Source organism: Triturus cristatus, chromosome 4_2 (assembly GCF_964204655.1).
Source record: "Triturus cristatus chromosome 4_2, aTriCri1.1, whole genome shotgun sequence".
Lineage (NCBI taxonomy): Eukaryota > Metazoa > Chordata > Amphibia > Caudata > Salamandridae > Triturus > Triturus cristatus.
In genome coordinates this window covers 242,271,085-242,295,286 of record NC_140586.1, presented here as the reverse complement: position 1 = coordinate 242,295,286, position 24,202 = coordinate 242,271,085, and the positions used below count along the sequence as shown (strand labels likewise).

At 46.6% G+C, this 24,202-nt stretch overlaps 1 protein-coding gene across 2 annotated transcripts in view; it reads right to left on the bottom strand.

Moving 5' to 3' along the window:
* LOC146833541 (E3 ubiquitin-protein ligase TRIM39-like) overlaps nucleotides 1-24,202 on the bottom strand; it is a 138,616-nt gene that overhangs the window by 22,215 nt on the left and 92,199 nt on the right. For both annotated transcript variants that reach the window (XM_085601398.1, XM_085601397.1), the window contains exons 2-4: nucleotides 23,253-23,348; nucleotides 3,485-3,715; nucleotides 1,058-1,080 (exon numbers count right to left, since the gene is read on the bottom strand). In XM_085601398.1, the coding sequence (XP_085457524.1) occupies nucleotides 1,058-1,080; nucleotides 3,485-3,715; nucleotides 23,253-23,348 (350 nt within the window). The remainder of the gene's footprint in view (nucleotides 1-1,057; nucleotides 1,081-3,484; nucleotides 3,716-23,252; nucleotides 23,349-24,202) is intronic.

The window sequence follows — 24,202 nt, the reverse complement described above, 5'->3', positions numbered from 1 at the left end:
CTGGCTCTTTGGTCTGTCGTGAGCTGCTTATGATTCCTTTTGATTGACTGAACACTGTCTTTGGAGAAAAAGGTGCACACTCTGTAGGTTTGATCATCATGGTTGCCTGTGTAAGCTCTATCTTGAGGTATTAAAATACAAGGACTCTTTGAGGATCAAACAGTCTCATTGCAATAAGTAAAGCAGTCATAAGTGATATTTCCTGGCTACTGATTTTTATTTATACTTTTAATGTACACCTATACATTAGCAAAATTGCTGTGATTATATAAAGGTGGCCATATGGGATATCTGGGTTTGCAGAGGAATAAGACGTTAGGAAAAACTTTATGCATTTTAGATTTTGTCATGTAAACACTCTGTGGGTGACAGGTGTGTCCAAGGCAATTCCTAAATTGCAGAAGGTATCTAGAGTTTGTTATCTGGAAAAAAGTTTTGGTCCTTAATTGACACTGTTGCATGAGCAGTTTATAATGTTAGAGAGACGACCATTTCTCCATTTTCGTCGAGAATCTTGGGGCTAATTGAATGAGAGCCTATTAGAGAATGAGGCGGGTTACTGTAGACTGTGTATGGTTTTCTGAAAAGTCCAATGATATTTTTAAGCACTAGAGGGGCATTTGAGGATTGGCATGGGTGTTAGCAAGTTTTTCAAATATTCTGAATTTGAGGAAAGAAAAGTTGAGTGTTTTTTACATGGATATCATTGAGTTTTATGTGGGCTTGTGGAGCTTCCCTACAACTCAATGTAATAAAGAAGTTTTCTGAGGGCTTAAAGTAATTTTCTGAGGACTTAGGGCAGGTTTGTGCATACATGAATGACTAATGTTCTCTTCCACTACATCAAGGGTTTCAAATACTAGATAAAAAGCCTACATACTGATGTGGGATTTTCAAGCGAAAGGAGTGGTTCTAACAAACTGAGATCGGCTACTTAAATATGTATGAGGTGCTCTCACTATAGTTCATAAGAAAGAGAGGATTTGTGTGACCTGAGCAGCGGCCTTTCCACAGCCAACCTGCTGTATACAGAGAGAACACAATAAACCAGCCTTACCTGCTTAGAATGCTTCTGACATCCTGAAAAACAGAGGGAAACACAAGGGAATCAGTTTCCAGGGAAGATATTAAATTATGACAACAGTCCTGGGTTATAAAAGAAGTTGAGAAATCCAAACTTTGTTAAATACTTGTAACAATTTTTACTGAGGGAACATTGGCCACCGCTCCCAAGCCTCCTCACACACAGTCTGTGATAGTCTAATAGGGTCGCGCTGCACAGCATAGTCTCTGATATTCTGAAGGGGGTCACATGACGCACCGCAGTCTGACCACAGTCAGATATTCTGAATTGGGTCACAAGACATAGCACAGTTTGATATTCGGAATAGAGTCACCCTGCAAAGCACAAGCTGATATCCTCAATGAGGTTACATGATACCCGTTTCAAAACTACCAGGTCTAAGAAAAACTTCCTAGCATTTAATATACACACAGTTTTCCAGTGTGGTATTAGCCAAGACCTTTTGATATTACCAAAATTATATATATATATAATATACTTACTTAGTAGGGAACATTTCAGCCATTCCTCGTCGTTTTTCTTTAGCCCGCTACAGCATGCAGCAGTTCACCCATTGGCTGGCTTTACAGTGAGTGAAGGTATTCTGCCCTTTCACAAGGACCACATCCACCCACAACTTATTTCCCCTCAGTGCCAGAGCTTTTGAGACCAAAAAAATATGTTTTCTTATAACATCTAAATTTCTTTACATAGACGAGGGTCTGGCAGCTTCGCCAACAATATTGTTATGCAAAAACCATCACAAATTAAAACAAACACTGACAAAGCCATACAGCTAGCAGTCATAGCCATACCTTCTGGCTTTGCTAATACTTGTTTTTTTATTTTTTACATATATGTCATCCTCTGTCCCTGGACCACTTCATGTTCTAAACCTCCCTTACCGCATGACTTTTTTCACAATCTATTTCTGCCCTAGGCTGTCTCCTTATTCCCATCTTATATAAACGTTATCAATCCAATCTTTTTCTTGACACCCAACTTTAGCACTTCTTTTCCCTACTTTCAAGCTTCTTTGCACTGACTTCCATAGTCTCTCCCCATGCCCTCCTATTCACCCTTACCCCTTGTGTGCAAAATTCAACTTCTTTTTTTTGGCCACTTGTCCTGTAATTTATGAGCCAAATTGGCAATTTAATCCACTTATAACTTTTTATCCCTGAGACAGGTTTAAATCGTTTTTAACACCGGATGTTGGGTACGATATGTTTTATTGTTTATTATACTGCAAAGATTGCTGATATGTCCTTTGTTTTAGGGTTATGCTACCGATTGTATATGTTTACTGTGCCTACTCTTTTTGCTATCTAGTAAAGTAGCTCTCTATAAAAATGCTAAATAAATAGTAATGCAGCACAGTCTGTAAAAATTTAAATAAAGTCAAATGAGAAAGCAAACTGTGAATTCATCACAATGTAATGTTTTTGAAATGTTTCCATCCATAAAAAAGGCACTCTACAAAGTTTTTAAGTGTTATCACCCACTGTGTGGGGTACAGCAACTGGGGGCCAAGAGTGTCAGACTCCAAGTAAAATACTAAATAACGCCCATGTACGGTGCAATACCAGAAAATCATGGGAAAAATATTGTGCCACAAAAATATCGAATAAAACATATTGTCAAGGTAATTATATGTAAGTAAGTATACACTTGGTATACTCAACTCTTTGTATGTATATCTTGACAACATATATATGTGTGCACACATTTTCTTCATGCTGCGCAGCTCTGTAGTTAAGAATAGTGAATCTGTACTTCTATACTTACAAACAAATAAATACTTACCATGACAACATTTTGGTTGGTAATCAGTATTTTGGCAATATTATTTTGGAGCACGATATTTATGTCTGTGATAGTCTGACATACAACCAAATACCTCTCTCTATACCGCGCATGTACCCTTCTCTATGCATTCCAGGTACCCCTTTCTTCACTCCCATGTGTTAGCGTGCACGGGATACTATAAAATGAACTTGCCTGTAGATTATGAACACATAATTGTCATGCAGGAGCACTGTAGATCTGATTAACACATATGTTGTCATAAATTACTGCACTGCAGGCAAAGCTGTAGGCACAAATAACCTACATATAGGGCTGAGTTTACGGCATTCATGTGACTCTGTAGGGAGGCTATGCCTCATACTGTGATGTATTATTTGCATGCAAGGTGTCACTGTAATCACAACCTCCCAGTGCAATGTTATTGTATTTGGCTCTTAGAATACAGAGATTAGCTCTAAACTGGGCCTTGTGTGGGTTCTATCAGCATAGAAGAGGCCACTACGAATGCACCCTGTCTGGAGATTGAGTGATCACCTCATACATGTAATGCTGCACATGCCACAGGACTGTATTACATCTTCACTGTATAGTATTTACCTAACAATGTCTCACCTTCAGAAGTCCCCATGGAGGCTCCTCAAACTTCTTCTGTATCTCAGTTATCAAGACATTGAGAGAGGTAATTTGATTGGACAGTTTGGCTATATTTGCATTTTCTACTCTAGCAATTTTCTTCTCCATCTCTTCAAGTCTCCTGTTCAGTGTCTTTTCGTTTTCGTTGAGGAGCTGGCGCAGTTGTTCAATGTCATATTTAATTTTCTCCTTCTCTTCTCTTAACTTGATCTGTGAACAGCAAAGCAAAACTGGTTAGACTTTGTGAGCATTGTCCTCCTTAGGGTGCAGGTCCAGAAAAGGGGGGGGAGGGGGAGAAAGGTCAGGAGGGTCTGTCAAAGGCGAAACTATAAGGATGAAGTCCTTTTCTTCAGTTCTGGTCTGTAGGTTTTGTTGTAGTGAAGATAGATCCTTGTAGGTTATATGATGTAGGTTTATTAAGCTTAGTTACAAGGTTGTAAAGACGGGCTCACTAGTGAAGTATTAAAAGTAGTACCTTATTCCAAGTAACTGGCACGGTACAACGAAACAGCTGCTGAGCCTCCGACCAGCTTCACCAGTAACTGTCCAACCTCCCACATAGGGTGCCCAACCGTCCCTAAATTTCACAGACATACGTCATTTAGGGGTGATGTCCGTTGTCCGTAATCATTCCTTTTACGAACGCCTTTTGTTCATAATTTTGGACATTGATTACAGCGTTCCCTGCGAGAAACCCCAAGAGATTAAAAGTTCTCAGGGACCAGTTCGCACTTCTCTGTTGAACTCCAGAGGCTGCAGCAGCCCCTACCTGAGCTCTCACACACTGTGGGCAGGCCCATTGTCATTCCGACTGAGGCCGATTATCCCCTTTCGAATGACAATGCGCCCACCGTCTGCCTTTAGCATATCATGTGCCAGTGACATCCTAGTTGGTGATTACAGAGGAGCTTTCCCCAGAGTACTGCAGGGAACTTCCCCCTTGTGTAATTTGTCAATGTTATACACAGAGTGAACAGGGCATGAGCAGTGACGGGACAGAAGAGGCGAAAGGAGAGGTGATGGGGCAGGAGAGGTGACCGGGCAGGAGAAGTGACGGAGCAGGAGAAGTGACAGGGCAGGAGAGGTGACAGGGCAGGAGAGGTGACGGGGCAGGAGAGGTGACGGGGCAGAAGCAGTGACAGGGCAGGAGAGGCAACAGTTCAGGAGCAGTGACGGGACAGGAGAGGCGACAGGAAAGGAGAGGTGATGGGCAGGAGAGGTGACCGCAGGAGAAGTGACGGGGCAGGAGAAGTGACAGGGCAGGAGAGGTGATAGGGCAGGAGCAGTGATGGGACAGGAGAGGTGACAGGAAAGGAGAGGTGATGGGGCAGGAGAGATGACCGGGCAGGAGAAGTGACTGGGCAGGAGAGCTGACGGGGCAGGAGCAGTGACGGGACAGGAGAGGCAACAGAAAAGGAGAGGTGATGGGGCAGGAGAGGTGACGGGGCAGCAGAAGTGACAAGGCAGCAGAAGTGACAAGGCAGAAGAAGTGACAAGGCAGAAGAAGTGACAGGGCAGGAGAAGTGAGGGGGCAGGAGAAGTGAGGGGGCAGGAGAAGTGAGGGGGCAGGAGAAGTGAGGGGGCAGGAGAAGTGAGGGGCAGGGGAAGTGATGAGGCAGGAGCGGCGACAGGCCAGGAGCGGTGAACGGACAGGAGCGGTGAACGGACAGGAGCGGTGAACGGACAGGAGCGGTGAACGGACAGGAGCAGTGAACGTATAGGAGCAGTGAACGGGGAAGGAGAAGTGAACGGGGAAGGAGAAGTGACAAGGCAGCAGAAGTGACGGGGCAGGAGAAGTGACGGGGCTTGAGAAGTGAGGGGGCAGGAGAAGTGAGGGGGCAGGAGAAGTGAGGGGGCAGGAGAAGTGAGGGGGCAGGAGAAGTGAGGGGGCAGGAGAAGTGAGGGGGCAGGAGAAGTGAGGGGGCAGGAGAAGTGATGGGGCAGGAGAAGTGACGGGGCAGGGGAAGTGAGGGGCAGGGGAAGTGATGAGGCAGGAGCGGCAATGGAGCATGAGCAGGAGTACTGACTGGACAGGAGCAGTGAAAGGGCAGGAACAGTGAGGGGGCAGGAGAAGTGAGGGGGCAGGAGAAGTGAGGGGGCAGGAGAAGTGACGGGGCAGGGGAAGTGATGAGGCAGGAGCGGCGATGGAGCATGAGCAGGAGTACTGACTGGACAGGAGCAGTGAAAGGGCAGGAGCAGTAACTGGGCAGGAGAAGTGACGGGGCAGGAGAAGTGACGGGGCAGGAGAAGTGACGGGGCAGGAGAAGTGACGGGGCAGGAGCAGTGATTAGGCATGAGCAGGAGCGGTGAATGGGTAGGAGCAATGAACGGGCAGGAGCAGTGAACAGGCAGGAGCAGTGAACGGGCAGGAGCAGTGACGGGGCAGGGGAAATGACAAAAGAGCGGTGACGGGGTAGGAGAAGTGACCGGGCAGGAGAAAGTGACAGGGCAGGAGAAGTGACTTGTACTTATGTTCCTTGCCTATTTATTTATACACTATTGCATGACATCCACTTATGTGTCTGCGAAGCATACCTTTTGTCACAAATTTTTGTCTTGACTTTTGACCCCTTGTCCTTAATTTTTACACTCACCATCCTGAATTTGCACCACATCATGCATCCCCACATTCCGAGGAGGCATGTCACCACAATGTTACAGGAAACACCCCACCAGGAGCAGCATCCTTGTTGTTCAGCCCACTCTCTCCAACTGACATTCACACCAACCAGGCACTCATCAACATTCTGGGAACGAGATCTCTGTCTCTGTCTCTCTCTCTCTCTCTCTCTCTCACAATTGAAAATGTAAAAAAACTAGGCCTATAGATACTCGTTCTCATTAAACATCAATGAAAAGGACAAAAGATAGAAGGAACGTTCAATCAGTCCTATGAATACTAGACTCACAAAACATCAGCAGGTAAATCTAATTCACGACTTCCACACACACAGTACATCCTTAACCCCTTAAGAAGGACACACAATATTAAGGCGTAACCTACATGCCCCTACCTCCTTAGGAAGGACACACCACATCACACTTACACTAATGCATGGCAGGACCAGTGACTTCTCTAACCCTCTACAGCATGCATGGCAGGACACCAGGGACCTCTCATACCCTCTACTGCATCAACATAAACCACATGGCAGAACCAGGGACATATCACACCCTCAACTGCTCACACATTGGGGAAACCTATTCCCTCAGTCGCCTCAACCACATTATTTTACAGAATACACACCGTCTGGTTCTCAAAACACAGTCTTACATCAGGACCAGGGATACTCAAATCACGGTCTCAGTTCAGGACCAGGGATCCACTTCCCCAAAACACTGTCTCACTTCAGGACCAGAGATGCTAATAAAAATCTGCATAGCATACTCAACATAGCATCAACACAGCTTGACAGCATATCTAAATAAATAAGTATTAGATAAAATTGTGATTAGGCAGGTAGCTTAAGATGGTGAGCGAGATCTCACCCGAACCCAAAACTCCTTTATGTTGAGCAACCTCTCACCCGAACTCATCGTCAAAGTACCCTTTCTGTCATTCAAATGCATATCATTAACCTAACCTCCTGTGTAAAGTTGCAGCTCTAGTTCTCATACCACTTGAACTGTTCTCATTAGCCAAGTCGTCTCACACCACTCGAACTGTTCTTATTTACTAGGTTGGCCCTCTAGTCTTCCTCCCAGAAGAACACTTCCTTAACAGATCGGCTATTCCATGACCTCCCTTGAGGAATTAGTAGCGGAGCAACTCAGCAAACCAGACAACAATTCAGAACAAGAAAGCTGTACCATATGAATTCCTCAGTTTGAATTTTACTTTTCCTTCACAGTGCTACACGCTGATCAGATCACTTCCGTTAAGTCCCGGCATAACAGCACACATGCACGCAAAGCCGGCAGAATGATAAGCTTGAAAACTATTGTCACTGTAGCGTTCAGGGCACACCTACAAAATGATGACCATCGCATGCCTGGCTATCTCATGGTGTGCATGCACACAATCACTCATGCGCTGTTCCGTTCTGACTTCTGATGACTGTAGGCTGTCTGGTGAGAAAGACACTGGTTGGACTTTTTGGGTGTTTTTCTTCTCTTCTTAAAAAGTCAAATTCTTCTTTGTTTCGGTAGTAGACTTTCTCTTTAAGTCCTTTTCCACATAGATTTGTTTTTCAGTCGTCACTAGTGCTACTCAGCAAACCAGACAACAACTCAGAACAAGAAAGTGGTACTGTAAGGATACCTCAGTTTAAATTTTCCTTTTCCGTCACAGTATCACGCGCTGCTCAGATCACTTCCGATAAGTCCTGGTATAACAGCACACACACGCTGTTCCGTTGTGAACAAGCGCTCACCAGGCTTCACATCACGTGTTGTCCACCTCCTCTTCGACTTGCCCACGACTTCTGATGACTGCAGGCTGTCTAGTAAGAAAGACACTGGTGGGGCTTTCAGGGCGTTGGTCTTCTCTTCCTAAAACTTCAAAATCTTCTTTGTTTTAGTAGTAGACTTGCTCTTTAAATCTTTTTCTGCACAGATTATTTCTCCAGTCATCGCAAGTGGTGTAATGAAGATAGATCTTTGCAGGTTATATGATGTAGGTTTAATCAGCTTAGTTACAAGTTGCCGGCTACAGGTAATGCCCCACCAGGAGCAGCATACTTGCTGTTCAGCCCACTCTCTCCAACTGACATTCACACCAACCAGGCACTCATCAACATTCCGCAACCTCACACACACTGGCTGAGCAGCAGGGAACAGGGAACTTTGAAGAGAATACTTAGCAACCATGACAAGTCACAAAACGTTTTTGATACTTCGTCTTCTATCACCTTCCTTCCTTCTCACACTCCCATTTGCACCCCCTTGGTTTGCAAACAGGTGTTTAGCCATTGAGAATCAGTGCTCTCTGCTAGCTCGGGGATCTACATGAGGACTGTGAAAGGGAGACTCAGTTGATGTCAGTCTCACCTTGTCAAAGCAGAGGCTGCTTGTGGTAAGTAGGAAGAACGTCTGTTATGTGGAAGAATGCCTGTGCCCCTGAAATGCCGCAGGAATGTTCACAGTAGAAAGAATTTGATGATGGGCTGGGTCTCCTGCTGTGAAATGGAGTATGTTAGTAAGGATCCTGCACTACTGCAATTAGTAAAGATCCTTTACTGCTGCAAGGCATCTTAAAGAAGGGAAGGCCTAATCTGCTCAGCGGACACATACCACAATGGATTCAGATTTCAGAATTAGGAAAGCTACAGCCCCAGAGAATGTAAGTAGAAAGTCCAGTGCAGATAGTCAAAGTCCCAGAGACAGGGCTTAGTGTAGTGATTGGCTGAAACCACCCGTGAATGACAGACTGGTGAGAACGTGGATAAGATAAGAGCCCAGGAAGTCTCAACATTTTGGTTAGAGAGCAGGAGTTACAGGGGAGGATATGTGCCGCCAAGAAAGAGAGATAGCATTTATCTTGTATACTTAATGTCCCCCCCTGGAGAGGTAGGCACTGTGTGACTACATTTTTGTGTTAGCGATTGGGGTCAATGGCCTTACAACAGCACAGAATAGAATGGTTTGAGCTATTAGGTGACATAAGTCTCGCGCTTGCCTCGAATACATGTTTGGCTTATCAATCAATCAAACCAGATTTATAAAGCCGAGCTAATCACCCGTGAGGGTATCCAGGAGCTGAAATCCAAGCTGCTTGGGGGGCCTTAGTTGAATAGCCAGGTCTTGAGTCCCCTTCTGAACTCCGGGGGAAGTCCAGAGATGGTAGGGGAGGCTGTTCCAGGACTTCGCTGCGAGGTAGAAGATGCGTCCTCCACTGTTGCTTCTGCAAATGCGGGGGTTTGAGCGAGGGAGGCGGAGTGCAGGAGTCTGGAGGGATGGTGGAAGCTCATTCGATGGTTGATGTAAGCTGGTCCTTGGTTATGCAGAACTTTGTAGGCGTGAGTCAGAATCTTGAATTGGCATCTCTTGTGGACGGGGAGCCAGTGGAGTTTCTTCAGCTGAGGGGTGATGTGGGTCAGTCAGGAGAGGTCAAGGATGAGTCTGGGCGCTGAATTCTGAATGGTCTGCAGTCTCTACAGGAGGTATGTGGTAATTCCTGTGTAGAGTGTGTTGCCGTAGTCCAGGCAGCTGGTTATTTGGGCTTGAGTGATGGTGCATCTGGTGGAGACTGGGCGACATTTGAATATCTTTCAGAGCATGCACAGTGTGAGGAAGTAGGCGGAAGAGACTACGTCTATCTGGTTCTTCATGGTGAGTTTGCTGTCCAAGATGATGCAGAGGTTCTGGGCATGGTCCGCGGGGATGGTAAAGGGTCCCAGTTCAGGCCACTAGGAGTTGTTCTATAGGGAGGTTTGCATAAAAGGATGTGCGTAAAAAATCCAATAGCAACTTGATGTACGTTTTTGCAGCTGTGATTTTTAATCACAATAATAATTTTCCTCAATCCCTCATTGTTGGAGTATTCAACTTAGTAACAAGTACCAGAGCAGCCCAAAGCAGCCAACACGTGTTTCGCCCCCTTATGGCTCATTCACCTGGGGCTTTTTCAAAGTTTATAAATACAAGTGAAACTGCAGTGGTCTGGATCCCTTATATATATTTTCCACGATAATCAGTTGTGATGGTAGGCGTGGTGAATTCCATCTTGCCCGGGCTAAATCCCATAAAACTCATTGTGAATAAAACTCACAACTTCAACAACCTACAGCAAGTTGCTTTTTGATTTTACATTGTGGAATACCCCGAAACTAATGCATTAACAAATACGGTATATGAGAGGGAGAGCGCACTTATCCTTTTCTATAAATGTCCACATAGAGGCAAAGGAAGGTCCAAACCTCGAGTAGTGACCCACCTGCAACAAAAAGGGTACTGCACAAACGGGGAGGGAGAGATGGACCTTGCACCATATCAGTTCCATTGGGAGAAGTTGTACCAGAAGATCAGTACTTCGGACTTGTCCATTTAGAGCTTGAGGCAGTTGTTTTGCATCCAGTCGGCAAAACTGCTCATGCACAGGTGGAAGTTGTCCCTCGTGGTGGAAGGGTCTTCGGATAGAGAGAGAATGAGATGGGTGTCGTCTGCTTAGGAGATAATGTTCAGTCCATGTTGTCTGATGATGTTGGCCAAGGGGGTCATGTAGGCGTTGAAGAGAGTAGAACAGAGGCATGAACCTTGAGGGACGCCACAGATGATGTTCTTGGGCTCCGAGGTGAAAGGTGGATTCTCTGTGTCCTTCCGGTGAGGAAGGATGCAAACCATTTGAGAGCATCCTCTTGGAGTCTGATCTTATGAAGCCTCTTTTATCAGGGTATGGTGGGACATAGTGTTGAAAGCCACTGAGAGGTCGAGGAGGATCAGGGCAGCCGCTTCTCCCTAGTCTAGGAGCGTGCTCATGTCGTCAGTTGCTGCGATCAGGGCAGTTTCTGTGCTGAGGTTCGTGCGGGATTCGGACTGGGAAGTATCCGGGACATCGTTGTTCATAAGGTATTCCGTGAGATTGTGGTTGATGGCCTTTTTGAGGACTTTGGCAAGAACGGGGAGCAGGGAGATAGGCCAGTTGTTTTTGAGCTTGTTGGGGTCTACGGATGGTTATTTAAGGAGGGGTTTGGCTTCAGCATGTTTCCATTCACTGGGAAGGTGGCTGAGCTGATGAAAGCTTTGACCATGGCTGTGAGCCTGTTGCTGATTGTCTCGTTGCAGAGCTTGAACATTTGGTGGGGACATGGGTCCATAGGTGCTCCTGATTGGACGGAGTGCATAATGGCAGTGGTGCTCTGCATGGTGAGCTGGTCCCAAGCGGTGATCCGGTTGTCGGAGGTAGCAACTGTGATATTGAGGGAGCTGAGGTTGTTAGCAGCGGCGGGCAGGGGTTCGAAGTTTTAGTAGATAGTGAAGATCTTATCATGGAACAAGTCCACCAAGATGTCGCAGTGTTCTTGGGATGGGGTAAAGATGTTTAATTAGCTGAGAGGTTGGAAAACTGCTTGATGATGCTGAAGATTTTTTTGCTGTGGTTGGAGCTGGCTGTGATGCGGTCGACTAAGGCGTTCCTTCTCGTCTCTTTCAGGAGTCGGTCGTACTGGTTGAGCGATGTCTTCAATGTGGTTTGGTCGGTGGGCTCCTTGCTAGTGCACCGCTTCCTTTCCAGTTGCTTGCATTTGCATTTTGTGGTTCTCTGTTACGGAGTGTACCAGCTGGCATGTTTGATGGCTCTCTTGAATTTGGTGGGGGCGACTCTGTCGGCGCAGATTCGGGTGGTGAAATTCTTGACCACATGTTCAAGTTTGGTGGTGGTGTCAGGGTGGGAGGGGTTGAGGGCACTGCTCCATTGCCTTTCGGATACTTTGTTCCAGTTATGGTGTGAGGTGCTGGGTGGTCTGTTGGTGATGCTGGGGGCTGCTGTGAAGGTCAAGTGGACAATAGCGTGGTCAGTCCAGGTGAGCTCGGTGGCATGGCTGTACTTGACTCTGTTTCTAGCAGTGAAGATAGGGTCCAGCATGTGCCCTGTGATGTGAGTGGGGTCAGTGACTAGCTGGGTGAGGCCAATGTTGTTTATGCTTTCGAGAAGGTTGGCTGTGTTGGCATCGTTGGGGTCATTGAGGTGAAACTTGAGGTCTCCAAGAAAGATGTAGTGTTTGGTGTAGATGGCCTAGGGAGCGATTAATTCAGGGATGGTGCGGCGTGGTCCTTGAGGTCTGTAGGCGAGGGTACTTCTGATGGTGGTTTTGCCGTCTATTCTGTGTTTGAAGTTGAGGTGTTCCGTGATCGGGCGGTGTTGTCCGTGGAGGTGGTGCAATGAGTGGATTCTTTGTGGATGATGGTGATGTCACCTCCGTGTTTGTTGATGCTGTCCCAGTCTGCTATCTTGTAGCCATTGGGCCTGCTGCTGTCGGGTGCAGATGCAGGGTTAAGACAGATCTAAGTGAGGAGAGGAGTAATACGGTGAGATAAAAGAGTTTCATCCAGGTATATCGGCTGATAAAAATACCCAAATTGTGAAAATCTTTCCAAAAATGTGGAATAGCGTGCAATAGTGTGCACAGAAAGGTTAATTTCCAGAGAATATTCCCTATTCCACTGTGCAACTGTCTAGTGACCCCTTACATGTGCAAGAATGGTGTACAGTAACTGCAATGTTTGCGTTTGCAAGGTGGCATCTGGTATATCTTTGTAGGCTTCTGCCCTAGCATCACACTGTGGTTGGTAGTTTATATTTTGGCTTACCCATGCTGGTAAAGAGTTGTGCTGGTGTTGTGTCACACCGTTCCTAGGAGAGGCTTCTGCTTTTATGTCTCCAGTCCTAGATGAAGGTTGTGCTCCTGTGTTACGTCACCGGTCTTGGTAGATGGGTGTACTTTTGTGTTATGTCCCAAGTACTAAAGATGTTTGTGCTCCATGTTGTGACACAAGGTTGTGCTCCTGAATTGTCACAGGTTTTCTTGACAGATTGTGTGTTGTGTCACATAACATGGTACAGCGTTACGTTCCTGCAATATCATGAGTCCTGGCACAGGGTTGTGCTCCTGTGACTACATTAGTCTTGGGAGGGGGTTGTGTCCCAGCATTGTCTCACCAGACCTAGCAGAGGGCTGTACTCCTGTGTTTTGTCATCATTCATAGTAGATGGCTGTGGTCCTGTGTTGTGTCACCCGTTTTTGCAGAAGGTTGTGCTCCTATGTTGTGTGATGGCAAAGAGTGGTGTTCCTGCGTTATGTGCTTAGTAGTGCTATAAGGGTGTGCTCTGTGTTGTGTGCCCAGCACCAGCAGAGGGTTGTTAGTCCATATTGTGTCACTAGTCATGGTGGAGTGTTGTCATGAGTCATGACAGCGGGTTGTGCTCCTGTTCCAGGGGTATGGAATTTAATAAAATATCAACTTGTCCATGGGGCAGGTTGCTTCATAAATCTACTTGCCCTGTAACAAAATCCACTTGTGCCTTTCGTGCCATGTAGTGCAGCGACAAATTATGGTAGCAATCTCATTATATAAGATATCTGATATCGCCTCTCTGATTATGCCAGGGCTCATACCATAATGGGTTTGAATACCAGAAATTCCCTTATTTTGCCACCTTTCCACAGATCCACATACTGGGGATGAAGGTAGTGGTAAGTCATTGTTCCAGGATTGGAATGCCCTTTTGAGTCCGTGCAAACCTACTAACTTGGATATTTTAAGGGTTTTCACCAGCTCTTCTCTTATCTTTTCCCATACTGAGAAAGGTTGGAAATTTAAACCTCACAATGGCATATGTAAAACTTCTTCCAGAGTTGGGAAAAAAGTGGCTGGAGGGAAAGTGAACTTGCAAACGCTCAACAGATTTTCACATGAGCAAATCTACACATGCATGTTTGTTCGTGCTAAAATGCTGTTCACAAATATTTTCTACGACTACGATTTCGTGACCAACTTTTGTAAATTTTTGTAAATTCATGAAAGCAGTAAATCTGCACTAATGTAGTTAGGCCTCCAATTAGGTCTGGAGTTAACCAAGATCTTTTGTGTTTATTACATTTCTATCTCTCTCTCTCTCTGTACATCTATTGGCTGGCTTCACTATAAGTGACAGCATTATGCTTTTTCACAAGGAGCATATTGGCACACAAAGTAGTTTTATTACGTGCCAGGAACTAATGTGGCAATGTGTGCTTTTTGAGACCAACATTTTTTTTTTGCCAATGCTTGTTATAATAGTGAGGGCCCGGCACCTCCCACGCCAGTAAGGTTTTACAAAAACCATGTCAAAACAAGACACGCATTGAAAAAACCTAATGACTTTGCCAATGCTTGTTTATTTTTAGGTTTCCATAATCTTGCTGAAACTGGTTACACTGATTTTCCATTAGGAATATTTTCTTTAAATACTAGCATGCATCAACACATTTTATAAATGATGCTGCAAATAAATGGTACCTAACGTGTTACAGTAGTTTAGTAAAATGTTATTTTTCCTAGTTGCATTTTGTTGTGAACATTTTATTTTGAAAACAAAGAATCATCCATCTTGCTTTCAAGCTTCTGCAAACATTTGCATCTTATCAGACAGCATTCTGGGAACATTATACATAGCCTTATACTGCTAAACTTTTAAAATGTGTGTACACGTTAATACTGTAATTGCTATCAGTAGTGCAGTCCGAGCTTACAACACTTCCTTAGAACACGCACCCTAATAATGAAGGCTTTGCATTAGTGAACCATGAATACAAGTTTGAACAGCATTAACACATGAACAAAAATATTACCTTAACTGCAGCCAATACCCTTATTTAATCCATGTGATACTGTAAACTTTCAGCCAAAAGGTGTTGGGCATACTTGTCCCAAGGACAAAATACACATGAAAACTTGTTGTCCTTAACCCCAAACATTATGTCCTGTGTGTCGGGCTATAGAAATTCCACACCCTTGCTGTTCTGGCCTCAGCAGTTTAGGTTGAGGGTTGAACTTTGGCGTTGTATCACCAGACGTGTTGTGTCACTAGTTTTGGTAAAGGATAGTCCTCCTTTGGTTTGTTACCAGTAATGGTAGATGGGTGTTCTGTTGTGTTATGCCTGCATGTGTAATAGTGGGTGTGGCCCCATGTTGTATCACCAGCTCCAGTAGTGGGTGGTTGTAGGACTTGGCCCTTTTTCCCTCAGTTGTTTTCATTTTTCATGTTGATGCAGATTCAGGGAGCCATTTTATTTACCCCTGGAAACTTCTGTCTGAGGGCCTGGAGCACAAAATGGTGGCCACCTGTGACATCACCAGCATCCACTGGAACCTACTAGCACCTTCCAGAACATTCCAGAACCTTGTGACAGTTGGAGGCGGTTTAGAATGTTGGGAGGTTAAGACAGAGTGTTGGCAGTTGGAGCTGGCGGTTGGCACCTGACTGGTGAAGAGAGAGGAGCACAACAGTGAAGGAGGAAGGAGTGAAGCAGCAGGGGTGGAAACTTGTGCCTGGAGTGGGGTCCATAAACCCACCCTTGATACTAGTCCCTACTGATGGATCCCAGCCTATAGCCCTGTGTGGGAAGAAGACAGAAAAACTCATCCTAAGGACCTGGACAGCAGGAACAGGCCTTAGAAGCAGAAAGCAGCAAGATCCTGACCTGGAAACTGGTTTCCCTGGAGTCCGGCGTCGAGTAGCCTGAGACCTGGAGCCCGAGGTGGAGAAGCGGCGCTGACTGAGGAAGCAGACGTCGTACCCGGAGCCGCCTGAGGTCGTGAGAGGGCGCCGACGGAGGTCGTGAGGAATACCAGAGGTCGAGGAGGAAGTGAACCGAGGTCGAGCGAGCGGCGTCATCGGAGGAGTGAAGTCCGCCCTCCGGAGTCGTCGGAGACCGAGGTGGAGTGTACCGGAGGTCGGGAGTGAGGATCGCACTCCGGAGTCGCCGGAACCGGAGGAGAGGAGCACCGGAGGTCGGGGGTGAGGATCGCACCCCGGAGTCGCCGGAAGTCGACATCGAGGCCAGGCCGGCCGACGTCATCGGAGCCGAGAGCGCCATCGGACCGGAGCCGCCCGAAGTCGACATCGAGTAGAGACTGCCCGACGCCGTCGAATCGGAGGTAGAGATCGAACCGAGGCCGCCGACATCGGACCGGAACCGCCTACCGGCGTCGTCAAGAACTGACATTGTGCCGAGGCCGCCGAGACCGAACCGGAACCGCCTCACGGCGTCGACACGACTCCAGCGGCGTCGGAACATCAGAAAAAGGGCAGTAAGTGGAGTAGAGGGCGCCTAAGGCCCTGTGGAGACCTGAGAGACTGCTCTAAGGGGCTAGGGAGGTGCTGAAACCAACCTGACTGTGCCTGGGGTGAACTGGGACTAACCTAGAGAGGTTGTGTGGAGAGAGAAAGCCAGGGCACTGGTATTCCCCCCTTTGATCTACCTCAGTTTAGGCCTCAGCCTTGTCCCAGCCAGGGAGTAGCCCCCCTCAAGCCTTCCACAACCCTACAAGCTGTGCCTGGGCCAAATCAGCCCTTAGGAATTGAAAAGTGATCTGATTACATGAGTGTTGCTGTATACTTTTAATTATTTATTGGGGGCACTGTATTTATTGTGTTTTACTTATTTATTGCTTCACTATATTTATTGGTCCACAGGACTTGTTGGTGTACAATATTTATTGGTACAGTATTTATTGCCTCAAAATATTTAATTGCCTGTATTACCTGCACTTATATTTATGTCCCTTATATTTATGATCACCCCTATTTATTGAATCTTCAGACAATATTTATTTGACCTGCACTATTTAAAATTTGTATATTGTGATTGACTTATTTATTTTTCCAATCAGCAACTAAGAGAAAAAGATAAAGAAGAATATTTTCATAATTTTTACGGTGTAGAGTCGTTTTTGGAACGGATGCACGCATGGTTATTGTATGGGTATATTGTATGCTTAGCACGGTGCCTGTTTCCTGACCACTCGAGCCAAGCTACCACAGTGTGTTCGGGAAGTCCACCACCACCCTGCGGAGTGGGAGTGGGCTGTTTCCAACATAAATTGGTGTTCAGTGGTGGGATAGAGCTGTGCCTACATATACTCAACAATAACTGTGGGTAGTCCATAGGCCTACACCGGGAGTTTTCTCAAAGCGGCCTTCCTAATTGTGGGTTTTTGTTTTTTCCAAATTTACTCTGGTGGTGGGAGGAGGTATTATTAAAGGTACCCCCCTGCATTGTTACTGCACAAAACCTGTCCTCTAACCTGAGTGGGCAAGATGGAGTTTGTACTAGAAAATCTAAAAACGTACACTGTGGCCCAAGTCAGGAAGTTAACAGACCGGAGGGAGAAAAGACAGCTCACATGGGACTTAGCAAGGCTGGAGAAAGAGATGGAGGAGAAAAGGATGGCGCACGAGCTTTGGATGAAGGAGATGAAGCTGCGTGCCCTCCAGATGAGTGTGTCCAGCGAGGACACTGGTGGCAGCATACCAGAAGCTTCACAGGAGCTAGAAGTTTATTTACCCCAGGATGACATCACCAGGGTGTCTGAGGAGGCATTGGGGTGTGAACCTGAAGGGGGTAGTGCAGGGATCTCCCCACCCAGCGAGGTGGGAGAAGTGGCAGATAGCCCAGCTAGGTCCCAGGGAGAGAGGGTTGTAGGGCCTCACGACCTATCTGTAGGAAGGCGTGAGACGGGGAGGTGTCCCGAGGTGCCCCAACCGAAGTCTCAGGGCCTGGAGAGTTCCGCAAGGGAGCCCCAGGTTGGGAGCCTAGGCTGTCCCGATGTGCCCTCCAGTGCAGGGGAGCCCCTAGTGTCAGGAGGACCCAGGGCGACTGTAACCAGCGCGCCTGAGGTTCTGGGGTTGGCCCAGTTTCAGGGTTTAGGTCCTGGGCTGGGATGCCAGGCTCAGGGGTTGCCTGACCTGGCGGGTGGGGCCTCGGTTAACCGGGTCCCCCCGAAATTGACTTCCAGGGGTACTTTTCCCGGTAGGAGGGTGCTGAAATCTGGAAGGGGGTGCAGAGGGAGGAAGGTCTCGCCTCGGGCACCGACTCAGCCTAAGGGTTTAGACCCTAGGTTGAAGGATCAGTTGAGGGGTCAAGGCCCTAGACTGAGGAGGAAGTGTTGGTCTGAGGGTGCCTCGCAGGGTAGGGTGAGGAATCCCAGAAGGAGAGTTAGGGGGAGGAGAGCCTCGCCCCTGAAGGCTGGTCAGCCTAAGGGTGTGAACCCCAGGAGGAAGGACCAGAGGCAGTTTAGGACTGCAAGGAGGAGGACCGGAGTGGTCAACGGGCACTACAGGCCTGGGGCTACTGCCCCCCACTCCGCGAGATCACCCGGGCCAGAGACATCTGGATGGCCCAGGGGCCGGTCCTGGCCACAACTAGCTAGGGAGCCCCAGTGGGGTGGTTTTGTTGGTCCAGGGAGGTTCGTTAGGGAACCATTGGGTTCCAGAGCGGAGGAGAACTTGCGGGAGCTCCTGCCGTTGCGGGCCGGCGTCCACCTTTTCTCGCCCCAAGCAGGGAAGACCATCAAGGCATTGATTGGTCTACCCTGGCTTTTGGCTGGAAGGGGGTTATGTAGGACTTGGCCCTTTTTCCCTCAGTTGTTTTCATTTTTCATGTTGATGCAGATTCAGGGAGCCATTTTATTTACCCCTGGAAACTTCTGTCTGAGGGCCTGGAGCACAAAATGGTGGCCACCTGTGACATCACCAGCATCCACTGGAACCTACTAGCACCTTCCAGAACATTCCAGAACCTTGTGACAGTTGGAGGCGGTTTAGAATGTTGGGAGGTTAAGACAGAGTGTTGGCAGTTGGAGCTGGCGGTTGGCACCTGACTGGTGAAGAGAGAGGAGCACAACAGTGAAGGAGGAAGGAGTGAAGCAGCAGGGGTGGAAACTTGTGCCTGGAGTGGGGTCCATAAACCCACCCTTGATACTAGTCCCTACTGATGGATCCCAGCCTATAGCCCTGTGTGGGAAGAAGACAGAAAAACTCATCCTAAGGACCTGGACAGCAGGAACAGGCCTTAGAAGCAGAAAGCAGCAAGATCCTGACCTGGAAACTGGTTTCCCTGGAGTCCGGCGTCGAGTAGCCTGAGACCTGGAGCCCGAGGTGGAGAAGCGGCGCTGACTGAGGAAGCAGACGTCGTACCCGGAGCCGCCTGAGGTCGTGAGAGGGCGCCGACGGAGGTCGTGAGGAATACCAGAGGTCGAGGAGGAAGTGAACCGAGGTCGAGCGAGCGGCGTCATCGGAGGAGTGAAGTCCGCCCTCCGGAGTCGTCGGAGACCGAGGTGGAGTGTACCGGAGGTCGGGAGTGAGGATCGCACTCCGGAGTCGCCGGAACCGGAGGAGAGGAGCACCGGAGGTCGGGGGTGAGGATCGCACCCCGGAGTCGCCGGAAGTCGACATCGAGGCCAGGCCGGCCGACGTCATCGGAGCCGAGAGCGCCATCGGACCGGAGCCGCCCGAAGTCGACATCGAGTAGAGACTGCCCGACGCCGTCGAATCGGAGGTAGAGATCGAACCGAGGCCGCCGACATCGGACCGGAACCGCCTACCGGCGTCGTCAAGAACTGACATTGTGCCGAGGCCGCCGAGACCGAACCGGAACCGCCTCACGGCGTCGACACGACTCCAGCGGCGTCGGAACATCAGAAAAAGGGCAGTAAGTGGAGTAGAGGGCGCCTAAGGCCCTGTGGAGACCTGAGAGACTGCTCTAAGGGGCTAGGGAGGTGCTGAAACCAACCTGACTGTGCCTGGGGTGAACTGGGACTAACCTAGAGAGGTTGTGTGGAGAGAGAAAGCCAGGGCACTGGTATTCCCCCCTTTGATCTACCTCAGTTTAGGCCTCAGCCTTGTCCCAGCCAGGGAGTAGCCCCTCTCAAGCCTTCCACAACCCTACAAGCTGTGCCTGGGCCAAATCAGCCCTTAGGAATTGAAAAGTGATCTGATTACATGAGTGTTGCTGTATACTTTTAATTATTTATTGGGGGCACTGTATTTATTGTGTTTTACTTATTTATTGCTTCACTATATTTATTGGTCCACAGGACTTGTTGGTGTACAATATTTATTGGTACAGTATTTATTGCCTCAAAATATTTAATTGCCTGTATTACCTGCACTTATATTTATGTCCCTTATATTTATGATCACCCCTATTTATTGAATCTTCAGACAATATTTATTTGACCTGCACTATTTAAAATTTGTATATTGTGATTGACTTATTTATTTTTCCAATCAGCAACTAAGAGAAAAAGATAAAGAAGAATATTTTCATAATTTTTACGGTGTAGAGTCGTTTTTGGAACGGATGCACGCATGGTTATTGTATGGGTATATTGTATGCTTAGCACGGTGCCTGTTTCCTGACCACTCGAGCCAAGCTACCACAGTGTGTTCGGGAAGTCCACCACCACCCTGCGGAGTGGGAGTGGGCTGTTTCCAACAGTGGTGCTCCTGTGGTCCTCTCAAGTCTTCAGACAAATGGCAAATTCAAGACAGGGAAGGTTTAGCCAAAGACTCTAGAGAAGAGCCATATCTTCCACTGTGTCCTAAACAAGGAACAGTGGAACATGTATTTAGTGATCTGAAGCGACTGAAAGGAGACGTTTATAGAAATCTTAAAGAAATACATTTCATTGAGGTGTTGGATTTGGGAAAACCTATGACCGCTGCACGCACTGCTGATCTTATTCTGCCAAGATACATGTGTTTAAAGGTAGAAAGAATGCCCAGGTTTATGTTTTGAGAGTCTTGTGGCAGAGGACTAGAGTTGAGGTCTAATGTAAGGTGTTGTTGTGCAGGGCTTTATGGAAAAGTCTTGAATCTCACTGGAATCAATGGAAAGTCCTCAGGATGTGGCCGAAGTGCCTTGCCTTATAAATTATTCTGACTCTTGAGCTGCAGTGCCTGGGGATTTCTTGTAAGACTGTAGTTCACACTGTCTGATAGGATGTTGTCAATCTATTTTTTCAGAAAGAGCCTTTTGGTTACAGCCCTGAGCTCTGGGTGTTTCTGGTTGAAAAGGCATTTCAGCGTGAGACTTCCTTCCGGAGAAGGTTACAGTATTTAGTTGAGAGTCCAGAGTAATGATTTGTTCGCTTTCTTACTGAGAAACTATTATTCGAGATACTACAGCTAGTACACAAACAGCTAAACTTTAGATGGTGTCTAGGGAAGCTGAAGGAAACAGAGCTCTTAAGTTTCCCAGTTCATTATGTAAGTAGATCGTCAAGTCCGGGTTTGTTTTTCAATCTGGTATTTGCAGTTCTGTTCATCCCATTATAAATTCAAGACTATAGTCCCAGAAACCAAATGATGAACTCCTTGTGCACAGACCTGGGAAACTTAAAAGATATGAAGATGGGAAGACTGAGCCTGAGTTAGAGTTTAGAGAATGATTAGTCTGTCACAAACGTGATGGAGATCAAGTCATCCTTATTACAAGTGCATATCCTACGACACCAGTTTCTGAGACAGACGGCCTGATTTATAGTTTGGTGGACAGGTTCTCCATCTTATGGGATAAGATATAATGGCATATCGGTCACATTTGCAATGGAGTACCCATCCGCCAAACTCCAAATCAGGCCCTGTGCCTTAGAAATAGTTGGGCAGAGGTGGTATTTATCTTTACCCAGTATTGAGCAGACGAGAGGGGACAAAAAAGGGTACCGTTTGGTGACGATCATTCCAGAAAGGACTATATGAAGGTGTGTGTTTTTTTTATAAAAACAAACACTAATGTTGAAGCCATCTTTCATATATGATACCAAATGCTTAAAGTTTTTAGGCCCTGTTAAGTTGACATGAAAACTCACTGCACAAGATGCTTGTACTTTTCCATTTTGCCTCAGTAAACTGCTATTGTAACGCAAGGCTTGCTTAAGAAAGATACAGGAACAGAGGAAGATGCACGCTTAGACACAAACATTTCAACATATCACATTTGGAAATGTTTCTGGTACGTGGCTAATTGCATTACCTAGAAGCTGCCTACTTGGGACACGTGGTCAGCAACAGTATATTTCGGACCATAAATGGTATAACACCAACTAGGCCTTTGCTAATTGGTCAAGTGGCCAATGCTTAATTTGTGCTACGTATGTTATGATGCTGCATCCTCTTGTGGTTTAGGCCTATAACAGCTCTCAGAAACGTCACATCTTTGGACACTCAGTGACTATGCTGTTTGTCTCCGAGCTGCTTGTATTTGCATCGTTTGTTGGTCTCCAATAAATTCTGCTATCTTCTGTGCTGACAGAGAACCGTATCTGTGGTATTATTTCTTATTATTATTTTAGATTTCACACTAATACTGGTGAGTCATAGGTCTAACAAAAATTGCAAGTAGCTATTTAAAGGCGCTGGTAAGAGTGTTGAGCCCTGGGGTACACCCTGAATATTTATACTGGAGGATCTGAGAAGTCAGCTTGCCGACCTGCAAGAACTGGGTTTTTATGGAGTGAGTGTTTGAGTAGGTATCAGATCCCAGGGATTAGATGCTGTAGAAAAAGCAAGAAGGAAAAGAGGAAAAGGAGGGCAAAGTCACTTAAATCCAGAAGTCAAAGGACTACCTCCACCACTGCTGCCATAGAGATTTCCACAACACAGGAGGGTTGAAAGGAGTTGGCAATGGAAATGTTATTAAAGATGTTCTGAAGTAAAGAGGTTGAGAAAACAAGAAGGCTTCCATATGTTTAGCTAGCAAAAGATCAACAGGCCCCCAGAATGATAAACATATTTTCTCATACGTATTCTAAAAAATTGGCGGTTCTAATTGTACTTAGCAATTCAAACAACAGTTATGTTCAGTTATCCCTTTTAAAATGCAATCAAATGCATGATTGCCATAATGCTAGTGGTGGACTGAACTCTGTAAAAGAGTAAAAGTATCCACTCTGTGATCCTTTATCAAAATGGGGAAGGGATTTTGAAAGTTATTTAGAGCCCTCTCACCCACCTCCTCTCTCACTTTCGCACCTGCTTCCAGGCAGGACTAGTGAAAAAAGGCATACAGCTAGATGGGCATTATAAAGTCAAAACTATTTTAAGCATGATGTTTACTTCTCTAGGAGAATAATGAATGGTCCTCTTTGCCAGGACATGCTGCCCCGTGATCAATTCATTCTCTCCCCCCTCACCCAACCCCCCCCCCCCACACAGTTTGAAGACCTCTGCTATAGGGTGACCCATAAGCTTCTGGGTGTTTAGAACCTTGACAGTAGAACACACTCATACACACACGCGCACACACTCCTCAAAGCTCCGACTTACCATCAGGGTTTTATATTGTTCCTCTTCCCTGCATTTAGACTCCAGAGCATATTCCATCTCTTTCTGCAGAGGACACAGCCAGTCCTGGAGCTTTACCTGTAGACAGCAAAGCGCATAAGAGATGAATACAGATCTGCTGGGAAGTTTTTACGAGAAATAATATTCACTACAAACCCAGAACCTCATGCTTCTTCCAGTAATACACTTCACATTTTATAACCTTATTCCACCATACTCAGATGGTAAATACAGACCACCCATATGTCATATTCATATTTTAAGCACCAGCCGCACATTGGAAGTAGCAGTCATACACATCGAGACAATAAGTGACAGACAAAACAAACCCTGATTGAAATGACCGACAATACATATGCAGAGTGTTAAGTACCAGCAACACTTGGGTCCCAAAAGTATTTTTGATGCTCGACGGGCAGCCATCTGCTTGTCATGAGCTGTGGCACTCTGCTCACCCACAGATATTATTTTGGAATACTGAATACAATAAATCCCTTTAGTTGAATATAAAGGGTTGAAGTCGCGCTGTGAGCCGACAAGTATTGTGGTGCTACAGAATCAGCAGGTTGCAGACTCTGCACAACACTAGACATAGACATCCACTTGTCTTCTTATGGTCTCTACTTTTCAGCATACAGCTGCCGCATATGCCATGCATTTGAATGCTTTAGCATACCAGAAAAAACAAATGGGTATTTCTATCCACTACCTTTCCTGAATTCATTCAGGCACAATTTGCAGGGGACTAGTTTTGCAGACTTCTCATTTACTCCGTGTCTAAAGGAGAAGAACTTCCATACAAGTGATCCGGGAAAGCTCTCTGGCTGCTCTTCCTCATCGAGGGTCTTCAGGGTACTCTCTAGTCTCCTCCTGATGCCACTCTAAGTTTTTTTGTGGTCCACCCCCCCCCCCCCCAAAAAGAGATAAGTCCC